This window comes from Lissotriton vulgaris, chromosome 10 (genome assembly GCF_964263255.1).
Source record: "Lissotriton vulgaris chromosome 10, aLisVul1.2, whole genome shotgun sequence".
NCBI lineage: Eukaryota > Metazoa > Chordata > Amphibia > Caudata > Salamandridae > Lissotriton > Lissotriton vulgaris.
Genome location: NC_141698.1, coordinates 349,771,017 through 349,789,049, shown reverse-complemented (window position 1 = coordinate 349,789,049; position 18,033 = coordinate 349,771,017). Strand labels below are relative to the sequence as shown.

Genomic DNA, 18,033 nt, shown 5'->3' with positions numbered 1-18,033 from the left:
GGCACATTTGAAAGTAATTTGGGGAGAGCAGACCTAGTTCTTTACCTGTGAAGTAAAAGCTAAGGGGTTTCTTGCTGAGAGCGGGGTATAGCATAAGGCTATCCCTTTATGGTTATTTTCTACTTTCCCACCAGACTTAAGTTAGTAATTAATGTGCCAGGGATAACTTCTCTGCTTTATTTGCTGGTGTTTGGGTGTAGGGTGTATAGGGTATAGGGTGATAACACTGATTGGTTTTATTGGCAACTTGTTTGGGCAGGTTCTCTCCATCCACCACAGATCAAGGACAGGTTGATTTTCCTTCATTATAGAGGTGCTCAGATGTGGGAGAGAGCTGCCGGGTGGGATGGGCAGGGGAGTAAGAAGGGGGATGGGATGGAGTCAAAGGCCTTTTCTATGCTAAAACAGTGTCACACTAAACGGGATAAACAAAGGAGAGAGAGAGAGACAAAAAAAGAGCAAAGAGAGACATAGAGAAGGAGAAACAGACAAAAAGGACAAAGTGAGAGAAAGACTGTTATTAGTCTCCTATTGCATCAGAGGAAATTGTAACATAAAAGTGGGTAAAAAAGTTCTAATAAAACGTGAAATACTATCAATATCTTATCAATTCACCTCGCCTGCACCCTGCAATTACTCCGGCACAAGCCAATGGGTGCAGTAGTAGCTAATATGCACCATTTGTGACACACATGCTCATCAGTTTGCTTTGGCAAAAAAAGTCAAGTCTGAAGATGTTCATTTAAACACGTTATCCACGGCACGGTTCTCCCACACCTACATATGAAACTGTGAATAGGCAGTGCCTTTTACGCCAACGCCTTTCATAATCAGAATTTTATTAGTGTTACTTGGTGTTACTGGGTCACTGGGTTTATGTGGCAATGTAGACTGAATTATGCAGCACAAAAAGGTAGTATTATTTCACTAGTTAGTCATTTTTGCACTTTAACACTATATGACACAGGATTCGCCTGATTGATATCAGTTTAACAACACCTAAATACAGCAATTGGCAACTGAAAGTGACCTGCCTCTAGCGTTCTTAGCAACTTGTAATCCTTATTAGCTAGAAACACCTTTTTGGGGTTAAAAAATTCGCAGGTTATACAGAAAATAATGAAATAGGGGGAAAGTGTGTAAATTCCATAACTGTGCAGAAAAACACAGCAGCAACAGACCTCATAATTCTAGCAACCCTGGTATTAAGGCATACCATTGCTTTTTTAAGTGTAGGTGACTTAAGTTGCTGACTGAACGCCGCTATTACCGATTACCAAGGCTGCCTAGTTTTGACTCCACTCTCTGCTTCTTTACCCCACCTTGCAGCTTCCTTTTCATCCCTGCTTTCTCCCTTGTCACTGTCTGCCTATGTTTTTCTTCACTATTTGCCTCTGTCTTCCTCTCTCTTGCTCTGGCTCAATATCTAATTAGAAGCATTAAGTCCCGGTCCATAAAAAGGTGTCCCGGTTCCCACCTCCTGCAACAACGTGCACCAATTAGTCACTGCTTTTGTTTGCTTTTTGTACCTTCAAATGAATATAAATGAATCTTTAATTCATGTTAAGATGGTTTCCCAATGTAATTATTGTACAGGAAAAGGGCCTGTCCGTCTTTCCTGCCCAGGCTTGTCTTGAACCAAGGGAGGTTTTTGTACAGCAGGAACATCTAAACCCACACTTTCCGAGAAGAGGCACACCTTATCCTAGGGAAACAATCGTGATATAAAAGACGCTTTCCCACTCCAGAAGGTTGCTTCCATCTTGAGCACGAGCAGAAGACCAGCATAATGCAGAACTGGTGGAAAGCCTTGCTGCTCCTTGCAGTGTCAACTGCAGCCAATGCGATTCCTCTTCAGCGGCAGACTGTCCAGGATGAAGCCGTCGCTGTAGCTGTTAACATCTACAACCAGCAACAGAGCACAGACTCTGTATATAAACGTGTCAAAGATGACCCCTCGATGGTAAGAATGAAACTGCTTATGTTGTGCATGTAATTGAGTGGAATTCCACACTATCTAGAGATCTGGAGCAGCATCCACAGGGACAATGGAAAGGAGCCCACACTGTGTATTTATTTATATATTGGGAGTTTTTGAAAGTGCCTTGTGTTTGGTATCTATTATTCGAGGTGCTGGTCCATAGACAGCCAGTATAGTATTACCAGCTCTATTATTGTCATTTTTTAAAATAGATTTTGAAGCATTTCAAAGCACCATATTACCATAGAATGACATGTTCATGGCATATAAAAACAAGGGAAGTACGGTGTACCCTAAATGAGCTAAGGCCTTCATACGGAGCCCCTGGTGGGTTTGCTCCTAGCGGGAGCACCTCGTTCAGAATAAAAACAATTTAGTTGGATATATTTCAAAGTGGCCCTAGCATTTTGCACCTTCTAGCTGTAGGCTACCTGCTTCCTCAGGAATATGTCCCAAAGGTAGGCTGGGCCTAGATGCTGTGAGATCAAAATACATCTATCTAGCAGTGTCAGCACAAGGACCTGAAAAGAGCAAGGCCTTTGACAGACAGTCCAGGCTGCTCCACTCTGGTGAGAGCCTTAAGTCAAGTAGAGTCCTTCTGGGGTGGGGCCACCCATACTCTCAGAAATTGAACATCAGGTGTTGTTACCATGGAATTCCTTGGGGCTATGCTCCTATAGGTCAATGTTTTCCGTTTTAAAAGTGGGATGCTTGACATCAAATTTTCTGTGCCCTGATATGCAGGGTTCTCCAAAGTCGGTCCTGGGGGGCCAGGTACATGCCAGATTTTTAAGATAACGACATTCATCTAAATGGCGATATGCTAGAAACTTGGCATGGATCTGGCCCTCCAGGACCGACTTTGGAGACCCATGGTTTTCTGCATTGTCAGAGAGCCAAGTGCATTCTGGGAAATCTCTTACTTTCTCCATGGAACATGGGGCAACACCAAGTCAGTAGACAAAGCCCCATTGGATCTGAAGTATTCATTTAGTGCAGAATTACTATGATCATGTGTTGTTTTAGAGATTCGTCAGAGGTCGGGGCAATGCAGTAAAGATCAGCAGTTACATAGATTGTGAAATTTCCAGGCAGGACACCTCTTAGCCTAAATGACACACTGTTTCTAGAATGAGAGCAGTATTTTTTTGGATATAGTGGCCAAGACATCTGTTGCAAGGGCGCTGATGAGATCACCTCTGGAGGGATGGCAGAAAAAATAGGTACAAAATCCCCCCTTCATTTGTGTGGGTTTGCTGGTTTATCCGCTACCCCACATTCTAGGCAGGAAGCTGTGGGTGTTTTTTCCTTGGGTGTGGCAAGTGGTGAATTTGCTGAATGGTTTACTGTTGGTTGATACATGACTTGGGTGTGGATGGCTGCTTTGTCAACTCAGTTACTAGAAGATGGCCTCTTGCTGCCCAATTGAGCTCTTATTTTCATAACATGTTGTTCTTTGGGCATCACCAGTACTATAACAGGTGACTGTTCTTGCAGGAGCAACCCACCTACTCTAATCAGCTGAGCTTTAGAATCGCAGAGACCGTGTGCTCCAAGGCAGAAAATAAACGTCCTCAAGACTGTGACTTCAAAGAAGGCGGGGTAAGTGATTGTTTGCCTAAAAAACATCTGTGTGTAGGTACAATGCATTGCTAGAGACATGTCAGGGCATCCGGTCAATTCCTGATTCTTGTAGCAAAAAGATGACTGCCAACTTTTCCTTGGAACTAGGCGCTATTAAAAACGTGTTTTATCTTTATTTAAATTTTCTGGAATGGGATTGATTTTTCTGAGGCTTCATGGATACTGGTCACTGTTTTACATAATGTGGATCTTTCCTTAATGAGGTAAGCCCACCACATACCACAAGCACACCCGCACCTGAGCACCCCAACTAAATGCATGTTTTGTAATTTCAAAATGGGGCACTGATGTTGTACGGGTGCTTTCTTGTTTGCTAAGGTTTTGGGAGGTCAATCATGTGGTATAAGTGAAGGCAAGTATTTCGTCAATTTATTTACCATTATAAAAGCACAAAATTCAAAGTCATTCAGATCTGATAATGACTTTCTGCATTAGTCACAAGTAAGAAAACCTGGACAGTGAAAAAGTGACAGTACTCCCCAATCATAGTTAAACATTTTATCCATCATTTTTTAATTAGTGCTAGATTCCCCAGGATCAAAGTTTAAAATGGCATTTCAGATCACAGTGCATCACAGTATCGTTCATAAATTTGAAATAAAAGTTTGTTTCAATATAGCCGTATAGCCCACCTTAGCAGGCTATACCGGCTATTAAAGGCCCGCTCCCACGTTAACGGCCTGAGCCGAAGGCGAGGGACTTTAACATGGGACCAGGACTTTAATAGCCGGTATAGCCCTGCTACGAAGGGCTGTAAGGCTATTAGAACATTCTGCCAATAGAGGGCAGAATGTTCAAACAAATAACCAAAGGTCTCTTGAAGCTCGAGGGGAATTAAATCCCATCCAGTTCCGAGAGGTCTTTGTAAAACATTGGAATGTTGCTCTGTGAGCCTTTACCTACCTGTAGAAGCATGGAGCACTCCGCTGTCTTCAATGGAGCTCCCAATATTCCAATGTTCTAATATCGCCTTATAGCCCGCCGAAGCAGGCTATACCGGATATTAAAGGCCAGCTCCAGTGTTAAAGGCCCGAGCCAAAGGCGACGGCCTTTAACAAGGAAGAGGGACTTTAATATAGCCTAATAGCCCGACGTAGTGGCCCATACCGGCTATTAAAGGCCCGAGCCGAAGGCGAGGGACTTTAACAAGGGACAGAACTTTAATAGCCGGTATAGCCCTGCTATGAAGGGCTATGTGGCTATTACAACATTATGCCACTAGAGGGCAGAATGTTCTCACAAATAAAACAAAGGTTTCTCGAAGCTCAAGCGGGTTTAAATCCCCTCGAGCTCTGGGAGGCCTTTGTAAAACTTTGGAACGTTGCTCTGCGGGTCTTCACCGGCCCGTAGAGGCAGGGAGCACTCCATTGTCTTCAATGGAGCTCCCAACATTCCAATGTTCTAATAGCCGGTATAGCCCAGTTACGAAGGGCTATAAGGCTATTAGAACATTCTGCCACTAGAGGGCAGAATGTTCTAATAAATTAACCAAAAGCCTCTTGTAGCCCGAGGGGATTAAAATCCCCTAGGGCTCCAAGAGGCCTTTTTTTAAACAATATTGTAAAGTTGCTCTCAGGCCTTTACCGACTCATAGAAGCACTGAGCACTCCATTGTCTGCAATGGAATGCTCCACATTCCAATGTTCTAATAATGCTTTTGAATTCATCTATTACGTGAACAACAAGGAAAGAAGCTCCCACCCTCTCAATTTACTCTGATGAGGCACTGGACAATGGAGAAAAATAACTTTTTATGCAAGTGTTCTTCATTTAAGTGCAAAAATATTATTGTTTAGAGCAGTCAAGAAAAAAGGCTCAGAAAAATGTTTTTATGGAAGCAAAAATTGTGAATTTCAAATTTCGATAAATTTTAGAAATTTCCTATAATGCACAGATAACGGATTTAGAGACACATTTCCTCTTCAAATCAACCTACTGCTGGTATATTGCATGACTTTTGAATTTTGCGTACAGCTAGTGTTCAGTTTTCACGCTTCACATTGTTATGTGGATTTTCATAGTTGCACTTGAATTTCACACACACAGGGGAATATTCACAAGCCCCAATCGCCACCACAACGCCACTTTTAGTGACGTTGTGATGGCGATACGGCCCTCGTCTTATACACAAGGCAGAGTTAAGCCACTTAACGTGGCTTAACGCTGCCTTGTGAATAAGACACCCTTTCACTCTGTATTTAGCGAGAAAGGGGAGGGTAATGGGTGTTGGGGTGGGAGTTCCACTGCAACATCCATTGATATTGACGCTGCCCCCTATTCTCAAGGGCAGAGTAAATAGGAGACAGCGCCAACATTAAGGGCAGGAAAATCCTGGTCTTCAACAGGCAAAACGAGGAGAAATGTTTTATTTCTCCTCGTTTTTGCTTTTTCCATTTGTGCTGCGTTGTTCAAGGGTACCTGCGTTGGTGCTAAGAAACTTAGCATCATTGCAGGGGGAAATGCAAGGATGCACCATGTCCTTGTGAATATGGTGCAGCCTTGCGTTTTTGAAGTGGCGGAGAGAGTCGTTAAGCCAAGAAGACTAACGCCGCTCTCCAACACTTACTTGTGAATATCCCCCACAGTCTTTATCAAGAGCTTGATGCTGATCACCACTCCACAATACCATCAACTGTGACAGGGAGAGGAACTAAATTTGTGATGAAATCCTTCTCCAGCATCACACAATTTATTCAGGTGGGTAAACTGGAATTAGAACTCAGGTGTCCTGGTACTAAAGTTAGCTTTCTGGCCACTAAATCACACTCGCAAAAAACACACAAGGGATGCTAAGGGTCTGGGTAAGGCTAAAGATTGTCTGCGTACTCAAGTGTAGTGCGTGAAAGACTAGTCAGTGTGAGGAGAGAAGGAGAAAATACCCATCAGCCCACCCGTTGGCGGAGTCTCATCATCTGGGATTTTTTCTGTAAACTGGTATCTACTAGGTGCCTCACTATAGGTATTGTGAGGTATCCTAGTGTCAGATCCACCAGTGATAGAGAGCCAACAAGCTGTGGTACTAGTGCTGAATGGAGGAAGTTGCAGTGCTCAAAAAGGTGTGTGGAAAAAATTAATAATAAAGAGTGATATTTAAGATTACCTATTAAGGTGCCAAGACATAGACTTTATTAGGGGGGGTCACCATAATGCTACCCTCTAACAATGAAATCGCTATTACCGATTTTTGCATTTGGGATGATGAATCCCAAATGCAAAAATAGCGCTCGCAAAGGGCCAGACTCTCAGAATCTGGCCCTTTGCGAGCCGATTTCGGCTTGATGAATCAGGCTGTAAGAGCTGAAGCATCTCTGGTAAATATCTGCAGGGCCAGAATCCATGAATCAGCAGTTGTTATTTGTGGACTCAGATGTCACTTTTTGAGCAACTAAGATTAACTTAGGGTGCAGAAAAAGATCAGTGAATCCGGCCCTCTATAATTATATTTGTGTACATTATATTTCAAAATGAACTAAAGTTAAGACTAAAGAGTAGTTAATGAAGGGTGTTTCCTTTGTGTTTTTTTGCTCATTTAGGGCGGGTCTCTCACTGTGTACTGGATCTCCACCCTGGCCTAATTAATACTGTCACCTTCACAGGAGGATGACAAGCACGTCATGTGTCTCCCAGTGTATTCTTCAGTGGACTAATTTCTCCATTTCACAATAGCTCATAATAGGCGGAGCGTGTAAATGCTCAGAGCAGCTGGAGCAGAGGCAGCCAGATGTTAATGAACAGGTTGCTACTTTTTGCTGACAAAATTACTGGCCATTTGTTCCTCTTTTGAGATGTGGAAGGGACTGCAATTCCTACTTGAAACAGTTTTTTGTTGCATGCACTATAACATTTAATAACGTATTTTAGAAATAGTTTAGAAAGGTAAAAAATTAACAGCTAGATTCATCAAAGGCCCGTTTTGCGAGTCAGTAATAGCGATTATTAAGGAATCGCTATTACAGACTCGCAAAACGGGATTCATGTCCAAATCGCAATTTATTTAGCGATTCCTACAGCTTCCTTATTTGCGATTAGCTAATTGCTAATCGCAAATAAAGAATAACTCCCCATTCATTCCATGGGCCTAAAGGCCCATAGGAATGATTGGAAAGACATATCAATGTGCGAGTCGCTATTAGCGATTCGCATTTTGAAATTGCGATTTCAAGGGTGCAGGGGTGTCCAAAGGACACCCTGTAGCACCCCTGAAATGTAATCTACATTGGTGTTGCGCACACACATGTCCAAAGGACATGTGTGCGTGTAACATGCAACTTAGAAAAATGCATTTAAATGCATTTTTCTAAGTTTTCGCTATTTACCACGAGGTTTGACCTCGCGGTAAATAGCGGGCCAAAATTGCGATTTCGCAATTTTAAATTGGTTCATGAATTGCATTTAAGGAATCTCAAATAAAGATTCCTTAAATGCAATTCCTCGCAAATGTGCGAATTCTTTAATAGCGATTTTTGCATTTGGGATGATGAATCCCAAATGCAAAAATTGCGCTTGCAAAGGGCCAGATTGTCAGAATCTGGCCCTTTGCGAGCCGATTTCTGTTTCATGAATCTAGCTGTAATTGTTTTATTTTCCTGCAGCTTCCCCTTGCAAGTTTACATTTCAAAAGGGGAAAAACACCTTCATTAGCACATGTTCAGGGTTTTTTTGCGGCCTAGACTTAAACACTGGCATGAAATACTTGCTTGGTGGAACCCCTGCACACCAAATATATGACACTAACTTATACCAATGACCACGCTGACTTGGTCATTTGCCCCTGTCACAGACATTTATTATCCTATCACTCGAGAATCGTTTGTGATAGAAAAGCAGGTATGATTCTTATGTCGTCCTACTGTCATAGGTGTCCTGTAATTTGCCTAGAGTACAGTCGGAAAGGTAGTCACAGCAACAACCGACCAATGAAGTTGTAGGGTGGGCTGGGTGACTTTGACTCACTAGGGACAGGGCTACCAGCTGTGAATGACACCTCACAATTTCGATCTAACTCATGACTTGAGTCTCATACGTTGTGTGTTTGTAGATCTACATTAAGTCCTGCTGGTGCATTGACAATTGTGTTTTTTATACTACTTCATACTGCATTACCCTCTTTCAACCATTCGCCATGTTGTCAGATTTGGGAACTGAGAATCTAGAAAGTAAAAAGACTATGTCCAAAATTACATCATTTGCATTGCAGCAATGATGGTCAGTTCTGCACTGGTTTTTAGCAATTTTGCACCAATCTGAAATCAACATCTGCACCGACTGAAAGATAGAAAATGTAAACTTGCTCTTAGAATTGGTACGAAAACCACTGTGAAACTGGCAGGAACCTGTACAAAATTGCTTGTATCTGGTGAAATTTGTTTGACCCGGTACCTGATCTTCGGATCGACATTAAAAAATTAGCCACTATACTAAACACATCTCTGGATGCATGTGACAGCTCTATGGGGTTGTGATTGAATTACGCTAAAGAACCTTAATTTACTAAAACAAGTCCTTATTTCAGCAAAAAATAGCACTGTAGGAAATGCAAAACGTGAAATGTTGCTGGTTTGCAGGAGACTGTCATTGATGTGGTTGTGAAGTTGCAGGTGTTTACACACGAAACAATGTACTGTTTCTGGCTTTTCGCGTGCAGCGGCATTGTTTTGTCAGTTTATTATCACAATTCCATGGAGCATGGATGCAGCATTGCAATAACCGCAGCTTTTTTCCTTCTGCATGCTAAAAAACAATAAACAAGCATTTGCAATGCAATAGGTCTCGCGTTTATGAGAGTTTGAGCTATTAGCATTGTAAATGACAATGCCTTTTTTTTTTTTTTTTTTTTTTAAACAGATAAGTAAAAGGCATTGTCATTTACAATGCCAATAGCTTAAACTCTGGAAAATGCAAGACCTATTGCATTGCAAATGCTTTTGGCTCCTGTGCTATAAAAAGCTTAAAAAGCGTTAGGAGAGAGCGTGTCACAGGACAAAGCCATTGGAGAAAATAGTGTTCAGAGGTTGTAATTAAAGCCTACTGTGAAACAACACACATAACAGGGAGTGTCACTATGGGAGGTTACAAAATGAGACAATGCGTTACTAAGGAGGGTCTACTAAGCCTATTGACCAATGAACAGCCACAGTTTACAGTGGACAATGACAAAAGCCAATGAAAAATATGGGCGGAAAGTGGGCCAAGCTTCAAGTCCTCACCTGAATACAGCATGCCTCGCAGGGCAGCACATGCGCTGCCAAGGCCCGACCTAAAAATTGCAGAGGCCTAGCAATGACTACCTTTCAGTCAAAAGCCTCATTCCATTGTCCATGCCCATCTGAGAGAAATGTGTTTGCTCAGAGAAGACCCTAGGAATATCATGTAAACTCTGAAATTAATATAGAGTAGACCTCTTCGCCTAGAAAAGTAAACTGCTTGCATCACAAGGGATCTCATCGGGGTTGATTTTTAAAATGCAAATGTAAGTCAAACGAGTATCCACATGTAATAAAGGCATATAACGCATTTTCTATTTGACAGATTGTAAAAGACTGCACCGCGTCCATCTCTGGAGAAAAAAAGGTTGTCTGTAAAACCGCACCACCAACGGTATGTTTCCCACTGATCTGACTTATGCATGGGGACCCACTGTTCTGACATAGGCATGGGGAGCATTACAACCAGGGGATAGGTGCAAAATATACGAAGAGTCAGGAAGAGCCCCCATTCTATTTGTAAACAGAAGATAATATCTTGGACTGGTGTGGATCCTGAGTATGGAATGCAAAATATTGGGGGACACTAAAGTTGAGGACAACATTTTTAGGGACAAAATAACGAAAGTTAAGTATGTATAGATATTCTATACCTAACTCCACATCTATGTAACTTGAAAAATTATATATGTATACATATCTCGTGAAAGTATAGATGTGGAGTTAGGAATAATACATCTATACGTCCCTATATGCGCTAACCTGTTGACATTTTATCTCTCTACATTTTGGATACGATATTAGTGTGTCACCTATTCTTGTTCTCGATTTTTTAGAGTATAATCCTTGGAGCAATTTCTTAATTTGTAAAAAGGAAAGGTGCAGGAAGCCAAAGGTTTTCCCCACCACTGGTGCAGCCAAATCACAGGATTGCTGCATACCACAGATGCCTCATCTTGATTCCACCTCATTCCTTTTTTATTCCAACACCCTACTCTGTCTGTTTCACCCCTCTAGGTTGTTTTTCATCGGGTGTTCTGCATATGTCACTGTCTTCCTTCTTTGTCTTCCTTCTTCTTTCTCCTTTGCTCTGTGTCAAAGCCTGGTGATCCAATACCTGCCAGTGCCCAGCACCCTCAACCACCGGCACAAATAAACCACTATAGCAATATACATGACTCACCATTGCCCCTACAAATTGATAATGTATTTACAAAAGGCACACTAGGTGCCATGTTCCACTTGTACCTGTTTCCTATCCTTGCAAGCATGTACAACAAGTTAATGGTGACTGCTATTTTTCTGATTCATACATGTTAAATTCTCACTGTTACTAATGTCCCCTCGTGTGTTTTCTATTTTTTTTGGCTGTCCTTTATCTGTTTGCTTCTTTAGGATACCAACAACGGGCCAACACCAGCTGACAGTGAGAGCCAAGACACTGGAAAAGGAGGCGAAACAGGAAAGAATAAGAAAGGCACCAACTGGTTCACGAATTTGCTAAACAAGTTTCTAGTGTGGATTGGGGTAAAAGAATCAGGAGATGAGAACGAGCCTATATGTTTCAAGTGCATTTTTGATGACATGTTCTCTCGGTAGAACTGGGTGCGTCATCTCTTTGGGTCGACCTGGCCCAGCATGGCTATTTGAACGACATTTCGCTCGAGTAACCCAAGCAACTGTTATTGAGCGAATTGTGTTCCCTTTAGGATAACATCAGGAGTCCCATGTGGCACAGAGGCCAGCAATCTAGTCCCAGGAAAATCATTAACAGAGATGGGGTATTTGTCTGGAGACCCTGCTTGCGTGTGGCTTTCGACCTGTGGAAATGAACATAATTTCTTTCTCTGGCAAAATCAATCCATTATGGAATGGTTGAAGGCACACAACAGCATTCCCTAGAAATGTAGAGTTGTTTTTTAAGCTGCGCCATCTTTTTTACATTTAACTTTTATACTAACTCTAAATGTCTTTTTTCTATTTCTGCGAAGTACAATGGAATTGACATGATTGCCTTTGAATCACCGGATACATCGAGAATCAAATTGCAGCATGACGTAGTACCTGTTACTTTTGCAGACTTAATATAGAAAATAAAATGAAAATTACATGAAAGACTTGAGGCTGTTTGTTTCAAATAGCTAAGCTAGGACTGCTTTTGATGTGACTGTACTATAAATGTTCAAGGACTCCGTTTATTTGCTGATGAATTGATAAGTGAAAATGTGCCTACAGTGTTTCTCTACATTAATAGGAGTCTGAAAAATCCCGGACTGACCATAGCGGGCACCGGGCAATCCCCCGGTGCGCTGCATGGGTGGGGGCGGGTTTTGGGCCCCCGGGGGCCGTTTTTGTTACAGGGCCGTGTTTGCAGCATAGCTACCAAAATCGGGCGAAAACCCGCCCCGTCAAAGAGCTCGGCAGCACCCCCAACCCCCCCCCTCCCAGTGGGGAGTGGGGGGCCGGCCGAGCACTTTGCCGGGGCCGGTTTTGTTTCCCAGTCCGGCCCTGGGACAGACTTGGCAGTGGATTTCGCCTGCTATATTTTCCACTGCAAACATTGTAGTCTCTCAAAAATAGACATCATAAGGTGCTTACGAATGAATAAATATGACAAACCATAAGCTTTGCCTTCTGCCCCCTCAAATCACCCACTACCGTCCAGGTATGGATATGTTTCTAACCATTTCTGGGTATTTAGCCATCACAACCAGCACACCCGCTTAACTTGAAGAAAAGCTCACTATCTTTGATGGTTCCCAGCACACCCACAGCCAGGACACCATCAGACTGCAAGCTAAGAAGTGTGAAAAGAAAAAAACAAGATAGCATGCCTTTTCCATCTTTGCACCCTGGATCTGCAGCAAAATGACTGTATCCATCAGGGGCCGTATTATACAAGTGCCCCGGTGCCGCAACAGCATTTGAGTCCACTTTGCGCTTCCCTGGGATACCTTAGTATTACAGAAGGGGCAGCAGACGCTTGTGCGTCCTCTTCTCTAATACAGATAACACTGTCTCACATAAAGCACCAGCGCTGTCTTCAGAGGGCATTCCTCTCATTTGCCTGAGAGTGTGACCCCATGCAAATGAAAGAATCCCTTTGCCTCTGCTTCCGCGCCGTACCACAGACAAGGGTGCAGAGGGAAAGAAGCTCTCAGGAGGCGCACTGACACTGCACCACCTAAAGGTGTGCCCTTTCATGGCAGCCCTCTGGAGGGGTGAAATCCCATGGATCACCCAGACTTCCCCTTGCAAGCTGGTGCAGTCATTTAAGGCACCCGACTGCTAGGGGATCTCTATTCCCCCTTCAAAGTACAGGTGGGTCACTGCCTGCACTGTGAAAACACAGAGCAGCTTAAAACATGGGTCACCTGCTAATCTGAATAAATGCTAATGCTTTTGGTAAAATGTTATGGGAGAGCAGAAGATTCTGCTGACAAGGCCCATCTGCACACCCTGGAATGTAGGAAGCATGTATTTAGAGCAAGCTCTGTTTAACTCAGACCTAGCCACAGTCCTGTTCACTTCTGACAATGGTTTGGACCTGGCCCCCCCATTACTGTTGATAAATGTATCTTTTTTTGACCAGCATGTGTGTTTTAATTATGAAGGCATCTCCTCAAAGAACAGTCAAAGCCTGTGTAGTCACATAACCAGTCCCTTCATTGTCTTCACTTTTATGAGATACTTTCATCACGAGGAGAAGACAACTCTGAGTAGTTGCACCTCCAAGATAGCCCTCTCTTGAGACTGGCATCAGTAATTAAGACTAGAAAAGTGACAGCATCTGCTTCCCCCCTTGATAGATTATTCATATCTGTTCATCATTGGATATCACTGATTAGGTACATAGAAATGTGGAACAACTGCTCATAGTATTGCGAGTTTTGGGGCAATTGACAGACAGATACTGTGAAAAACAGGTATCAAGATGCAGCTTTATCCAGATAATTACAAAACACAATAATTCCTATTTCTATGTACTTGAACCCACTGGTGAAATGGAACCTCTATCTTCAATAAAAATGGGCAAAGCCTTATTTTTTACTTGATGACTCTCACAGGAGGTAGAAACATTCCCCGCACCTCTTTGTTTTCTAACAATATATCACTGAACCTCATCCTTTGTAGGGTCTCAGGGTGGATCTCTTCAGACTCATTTCAACCTGACACAATAGCCCACCTCTCTGGTATCAAATTTCTACATATTTGGGATAATCTAGCCAGTCATCCATATACAAGCAGATTTCTATATACACGGCATGAACAAGCTTCACCAGTGGCATCAACAGCTTTATAGGTACAGATGGTGTGCATTCCAGGTAAAAATGAAACGCCCTATTGTGGTATTATGTTTATGTTTAGGCAACTTATATAGCGTGCCAATACCCTGGGGTGTCTCGGCGCTTCAGGAGTAATTCCGAAGATAATCGCTGAGAGTGGAGACTACTGGCTGAAAAGCCAGGTCTTTAATTGTTTCCTGAATATGATAAGTGTGGGGCAAGTTTTAATGGGGAGTGGAAGGGTGTTCCAGAGTCTAGCCGTGGCGACTAGGAAACGTCGGTCTCCCCAGGAGGCCCTCTTGGTGCGTGGGACCGGAAGTTGGTGTGCTGAGGAGGAGCGTAGGGGTCTGTTGGGGGTGTATAGACTTAGGGATTGTTTTAGGAATTGTGGTCCCGTATTATTGATTGCCTTGTATGAGATGCATACTGCCTTAAATTTGGTCGGGCTTCTGATGGGCAACCAATGAAGTTGGCGGATGGTGGGTGAGATGGATTGGAACTTGGCGATAACTGCTAAGATTCTGGCTGCCGAGTTTTGGAGCAACTGTAGCTTATTGAGGACTTTCTGTTGCGCATTCAGCAAGAGTGTGTTGCAGTAGTCTATTTTTGAGAGTATTAATGTGGACATCAGGGTTTTGCCTGCAGAGGGTGGGAGGAAAGGGAGTAGGTACTTTATTTTTTTTAGGGTGTAGAAGGAGGAAAAGACAACTGCATTGGCGTGGTGAATAAACACGAGTTTATCATTAACAGGATCCCCAGGTTTCTGAATTTAGTGACGGGTTATGGAGGGGGACCTAGCTCGTTAGGCCACCAGGTGAGGGACCAGCCTGGGGTGAGGGATCCGAAGGTCATTACCTCCGTCTTATTGGAATTTAGTTTTAAGCAAATGCAATTCATCCAAGAGCTGATGGCCAGCATTCCCTCACGAAATCTTGCCGCCACTGTTTCACCATCATTGTGCACTGCTAACACCAATTGAGTGTTGTCAGCATATGAAGTTAGCCTCATCCCTTGAGTTTTGTTGATCATGGCAAAGTAAGGTTGGGAAAGGTCTATAGCCAAGTGACAGATTGGATGGAACAAATTATTTTACTATTTTCTAAAGTGAAACAAAAGATATTGTATATCAAATATATATATGATGTATAAAGTCCAACTGTATGTAAAACCATAAAGCCTTAAATATTTCTGATATAGCTTTATTATTTGTTCTGTATATAAATATAGACTTTGATAACTTTTTTCTTTGTTTTCTTATTTTGTTTTTTTGAAATGATTGTTTTTTTTGTTATAGATATTTTAATTAAAATTGAATAACAAACAATACAAAATTACATAAGAGAAAATACATAATCAATAGACAAGAAACTAGTGTAGAATGTTGAAGGCAAAGCGGTAGACACCACTACGCGCGTTTCGGCCCTTGAGCCTCCTTCAGGTGACTGTCTATTGTTCTGTAAGTTGTAGAGAGACATACATATTTAAATTTACAAAAACATACATATTATATATACAGTGGACTAGAGATGAATTTACAAAATATTTACATACATATTTAAGTTTACAGAAACATACATATTATATATACAGTGAACTAGAAATTAATTTGCAAAGTATTTACATTTTTTCAAAGTCCGACACGTAGATGTTAAATAAGGTCGGACTTAGCGAGGATCCTTGGGGCACTCCACATAGGAGCGTGAACACTGGGGAGTAAAAGTTGTCTATTTTTACTGAATGGGTATGATCAGCAAGGAATGAGGCTAGGAGGGCCCTTGCAGTGTGGTTGAGGCCAAGGGAAGAGACACGGTCGATAAGAGTGGCGTGGTCGACCGTGTCAAAGGCGTCGGACAGGTCCAGTAGTATGAGGACTGCCGCTCCACCTTGATCCCAGATTGTCCTGATCTCATCTGTTGCCTTGATGAGAGCCGTTTCGGTTCCGTGGCCCTTCCTGAACCCAAATTGAGTGTCGTCCAGTAGGTGGATGTGATCAATAAACTCCGATAATTTTTTATTCATTATTTTTTCGAAAATTTTCGAAGGGAATGGCAGGCAGGCAATGGGTCTGTAATTTTCAGAGGCTGCAGGGTCGAGGGTAGGTTTTTTTAAGCAGGGGTTTTATGATAGCTTTTTTCCAAACTGAGGGATAGCAGCCTGTACTGAACATTGAGTTACAGATGTTGGTGAGAGAGGAGGTTATGGATTGAGCGATGAGTGTTAAAATGGATGGTGGGCAGGGGTCGAGAGGTGATCCTGATCTTATGGTGGAGATTAGTTCTGCAATCTGTTCGGGGGAGGCTTGATTAAAGTTAGAAAACGTGGGGAGGTGTTAATGGGGGGAGGATATTGGTGGGTTCGCGGATGGCGTGCGAGGTGAAACTGGAGTAGATGGAGGTAACTTTGTCTGAGAAGAAGTTGGGGAGGGAGTTACAGAGGGTTTGAGAGGGGTCTATACTAAGGACAAGTCAACTGAGGGTTTGGGTTGTACAGCAAGGGCGCTCGAACAGTGCAAGACAGTAAGTGGTGATGTGCATAAGGTCAAGAATGTAGGACGGTGCTACCAGTGGAGAGGAAACCCTGAAGCCTCTCAGAAGTGGTCTGGCAAGGAAAACCAGAACACCACACAAAGTTACAGCAGATACCGGGCACACGTAAGGTATATATCACTTGAGTAAGTGGAAAGAGTCAATCGAGCAGAGAACAAGAGACACTGTTTTTTTATGGGGTTGAAGACAATATATTATAATTCATATAGGTCTTCTTTCTTTACTGTGTAAAACTTAACGCCAGCCGACACGTGTTTCATCAACAGGACTGTGACTCATCAGCTCCTGGATTAACAGACCGACCAGACATACTCGCATACTGACTTCTGTCAGGAGATATCGTCACAGTTGTACCCGACTGCACGATCTTGTTCACTCCCGTTACAATCTTCGTAGTCTCCGACCACCAACCGGGACTACGTGACATTTCGGAGCAACACCGCCCCGCTAACAAGCGCCAATCACAGCCCTGATGAGTCACAGGCCCAGTCCTGTTGACAAAACACGTGTCGGCTGGCGTTAAGTTGTACACACTAAAGAAAGAAGACCTATATGAATTATAATATAATGTCTTCAACCCCATAAAAAAACTGGTGTCTCTTGTTCTTTGCTCGATTGACTTTCCACTTACTCAAGTGATATATACCTTACGTGTGCCCGGTATCTGCTGTAACTTTGAGGGGTCTATACTAAGGCACGCGGGGAAATTAGATAGTTTGTTTACTACCTTAAACAACTGTTTGGAAGAGTGTTGGGCGGATTGTATCTGTGATAGATAGAAGTTGCTCTTTTCTGTCATGATGAGCTGTTTGTATTTGGCTAGAGCTTCCTTGTACTTTATTTTGTTGAGGGTGTTGTAATGTTTGCGCCAGTGTCTTTCTAAGTTTCTGCAGTGTTGCCTTTGAAGTCTAAGCATCTCCGAGAACCAGGGTGCAGAGGGGTTGATTCTATTAGTAAAGATGGTTTTCGGCGGAGCCAAGGTGGTGAAGGCTCTATTTAACCACTGTGAGTAATTATTGGAAGCTAGATCGGGGTCAGTGGGTCAGTGGTGGGAGTGTCTTGAGTATTGGAGAGGGTATTTGTGAGGAGTGGATGTCGATGTTCTTCCATGCTCTAGTGTGTTTAGGAATACGGGCGGTGGGATGAGGGAAGTTGGGGTTTCGGATTTGGATAGTGAAAAGAACAGCCACGTGGTCTGTCCATGTAAGGGGATGACTGAGGCAAGGGAGATATTGCTGTTGCTGGTGAACAGACCGCCAAGAGTGTGTCCCTCCAGATGGGTGGGTTTAGTCATCAACTGAAGGAGCCCTGCTGCCTGTAGGTCAGTTGTGAGGGAGGAAGTGTCTTTGTCAATGAGGGATTCTAAGTGGAAA

General features: G+C 42.9%; 1 protein-coding gene across 1 annotated transcript; it reads left to right on the top strand.

The window, feature by feature from the left end:
• The first annotated feature begins 1,734 nt into the window (after nucleotides 1-1,734).
• LOC147685229 (cathelicidin-1-like) lies at nucleotides 1,735-11,943 on the top strand. The gene is made up of 4 exons (XM_086941129.1): nucleotides 1,735-1,963; nucleotides 3,479-3,583; nucleotides 10,154-10,222; nucleotides 11,224-11,943. The coding sequence occupies exons 1-4, from the start codon at nucleotides 1,790-1,792 to the stop codon at nucleotides 11,425-11,427; spliced, it is 552 nt and encodes a 183-aa protein (XP_086797255.1). The 5' UTR covers nucleotides 1,735-1,789; the 3' UTR covers nucleotides 11,428-11,943.
• The last annotated feature ends 6,090 nt before the right edge of the window (nucleotides 11,944-18,033 follow it).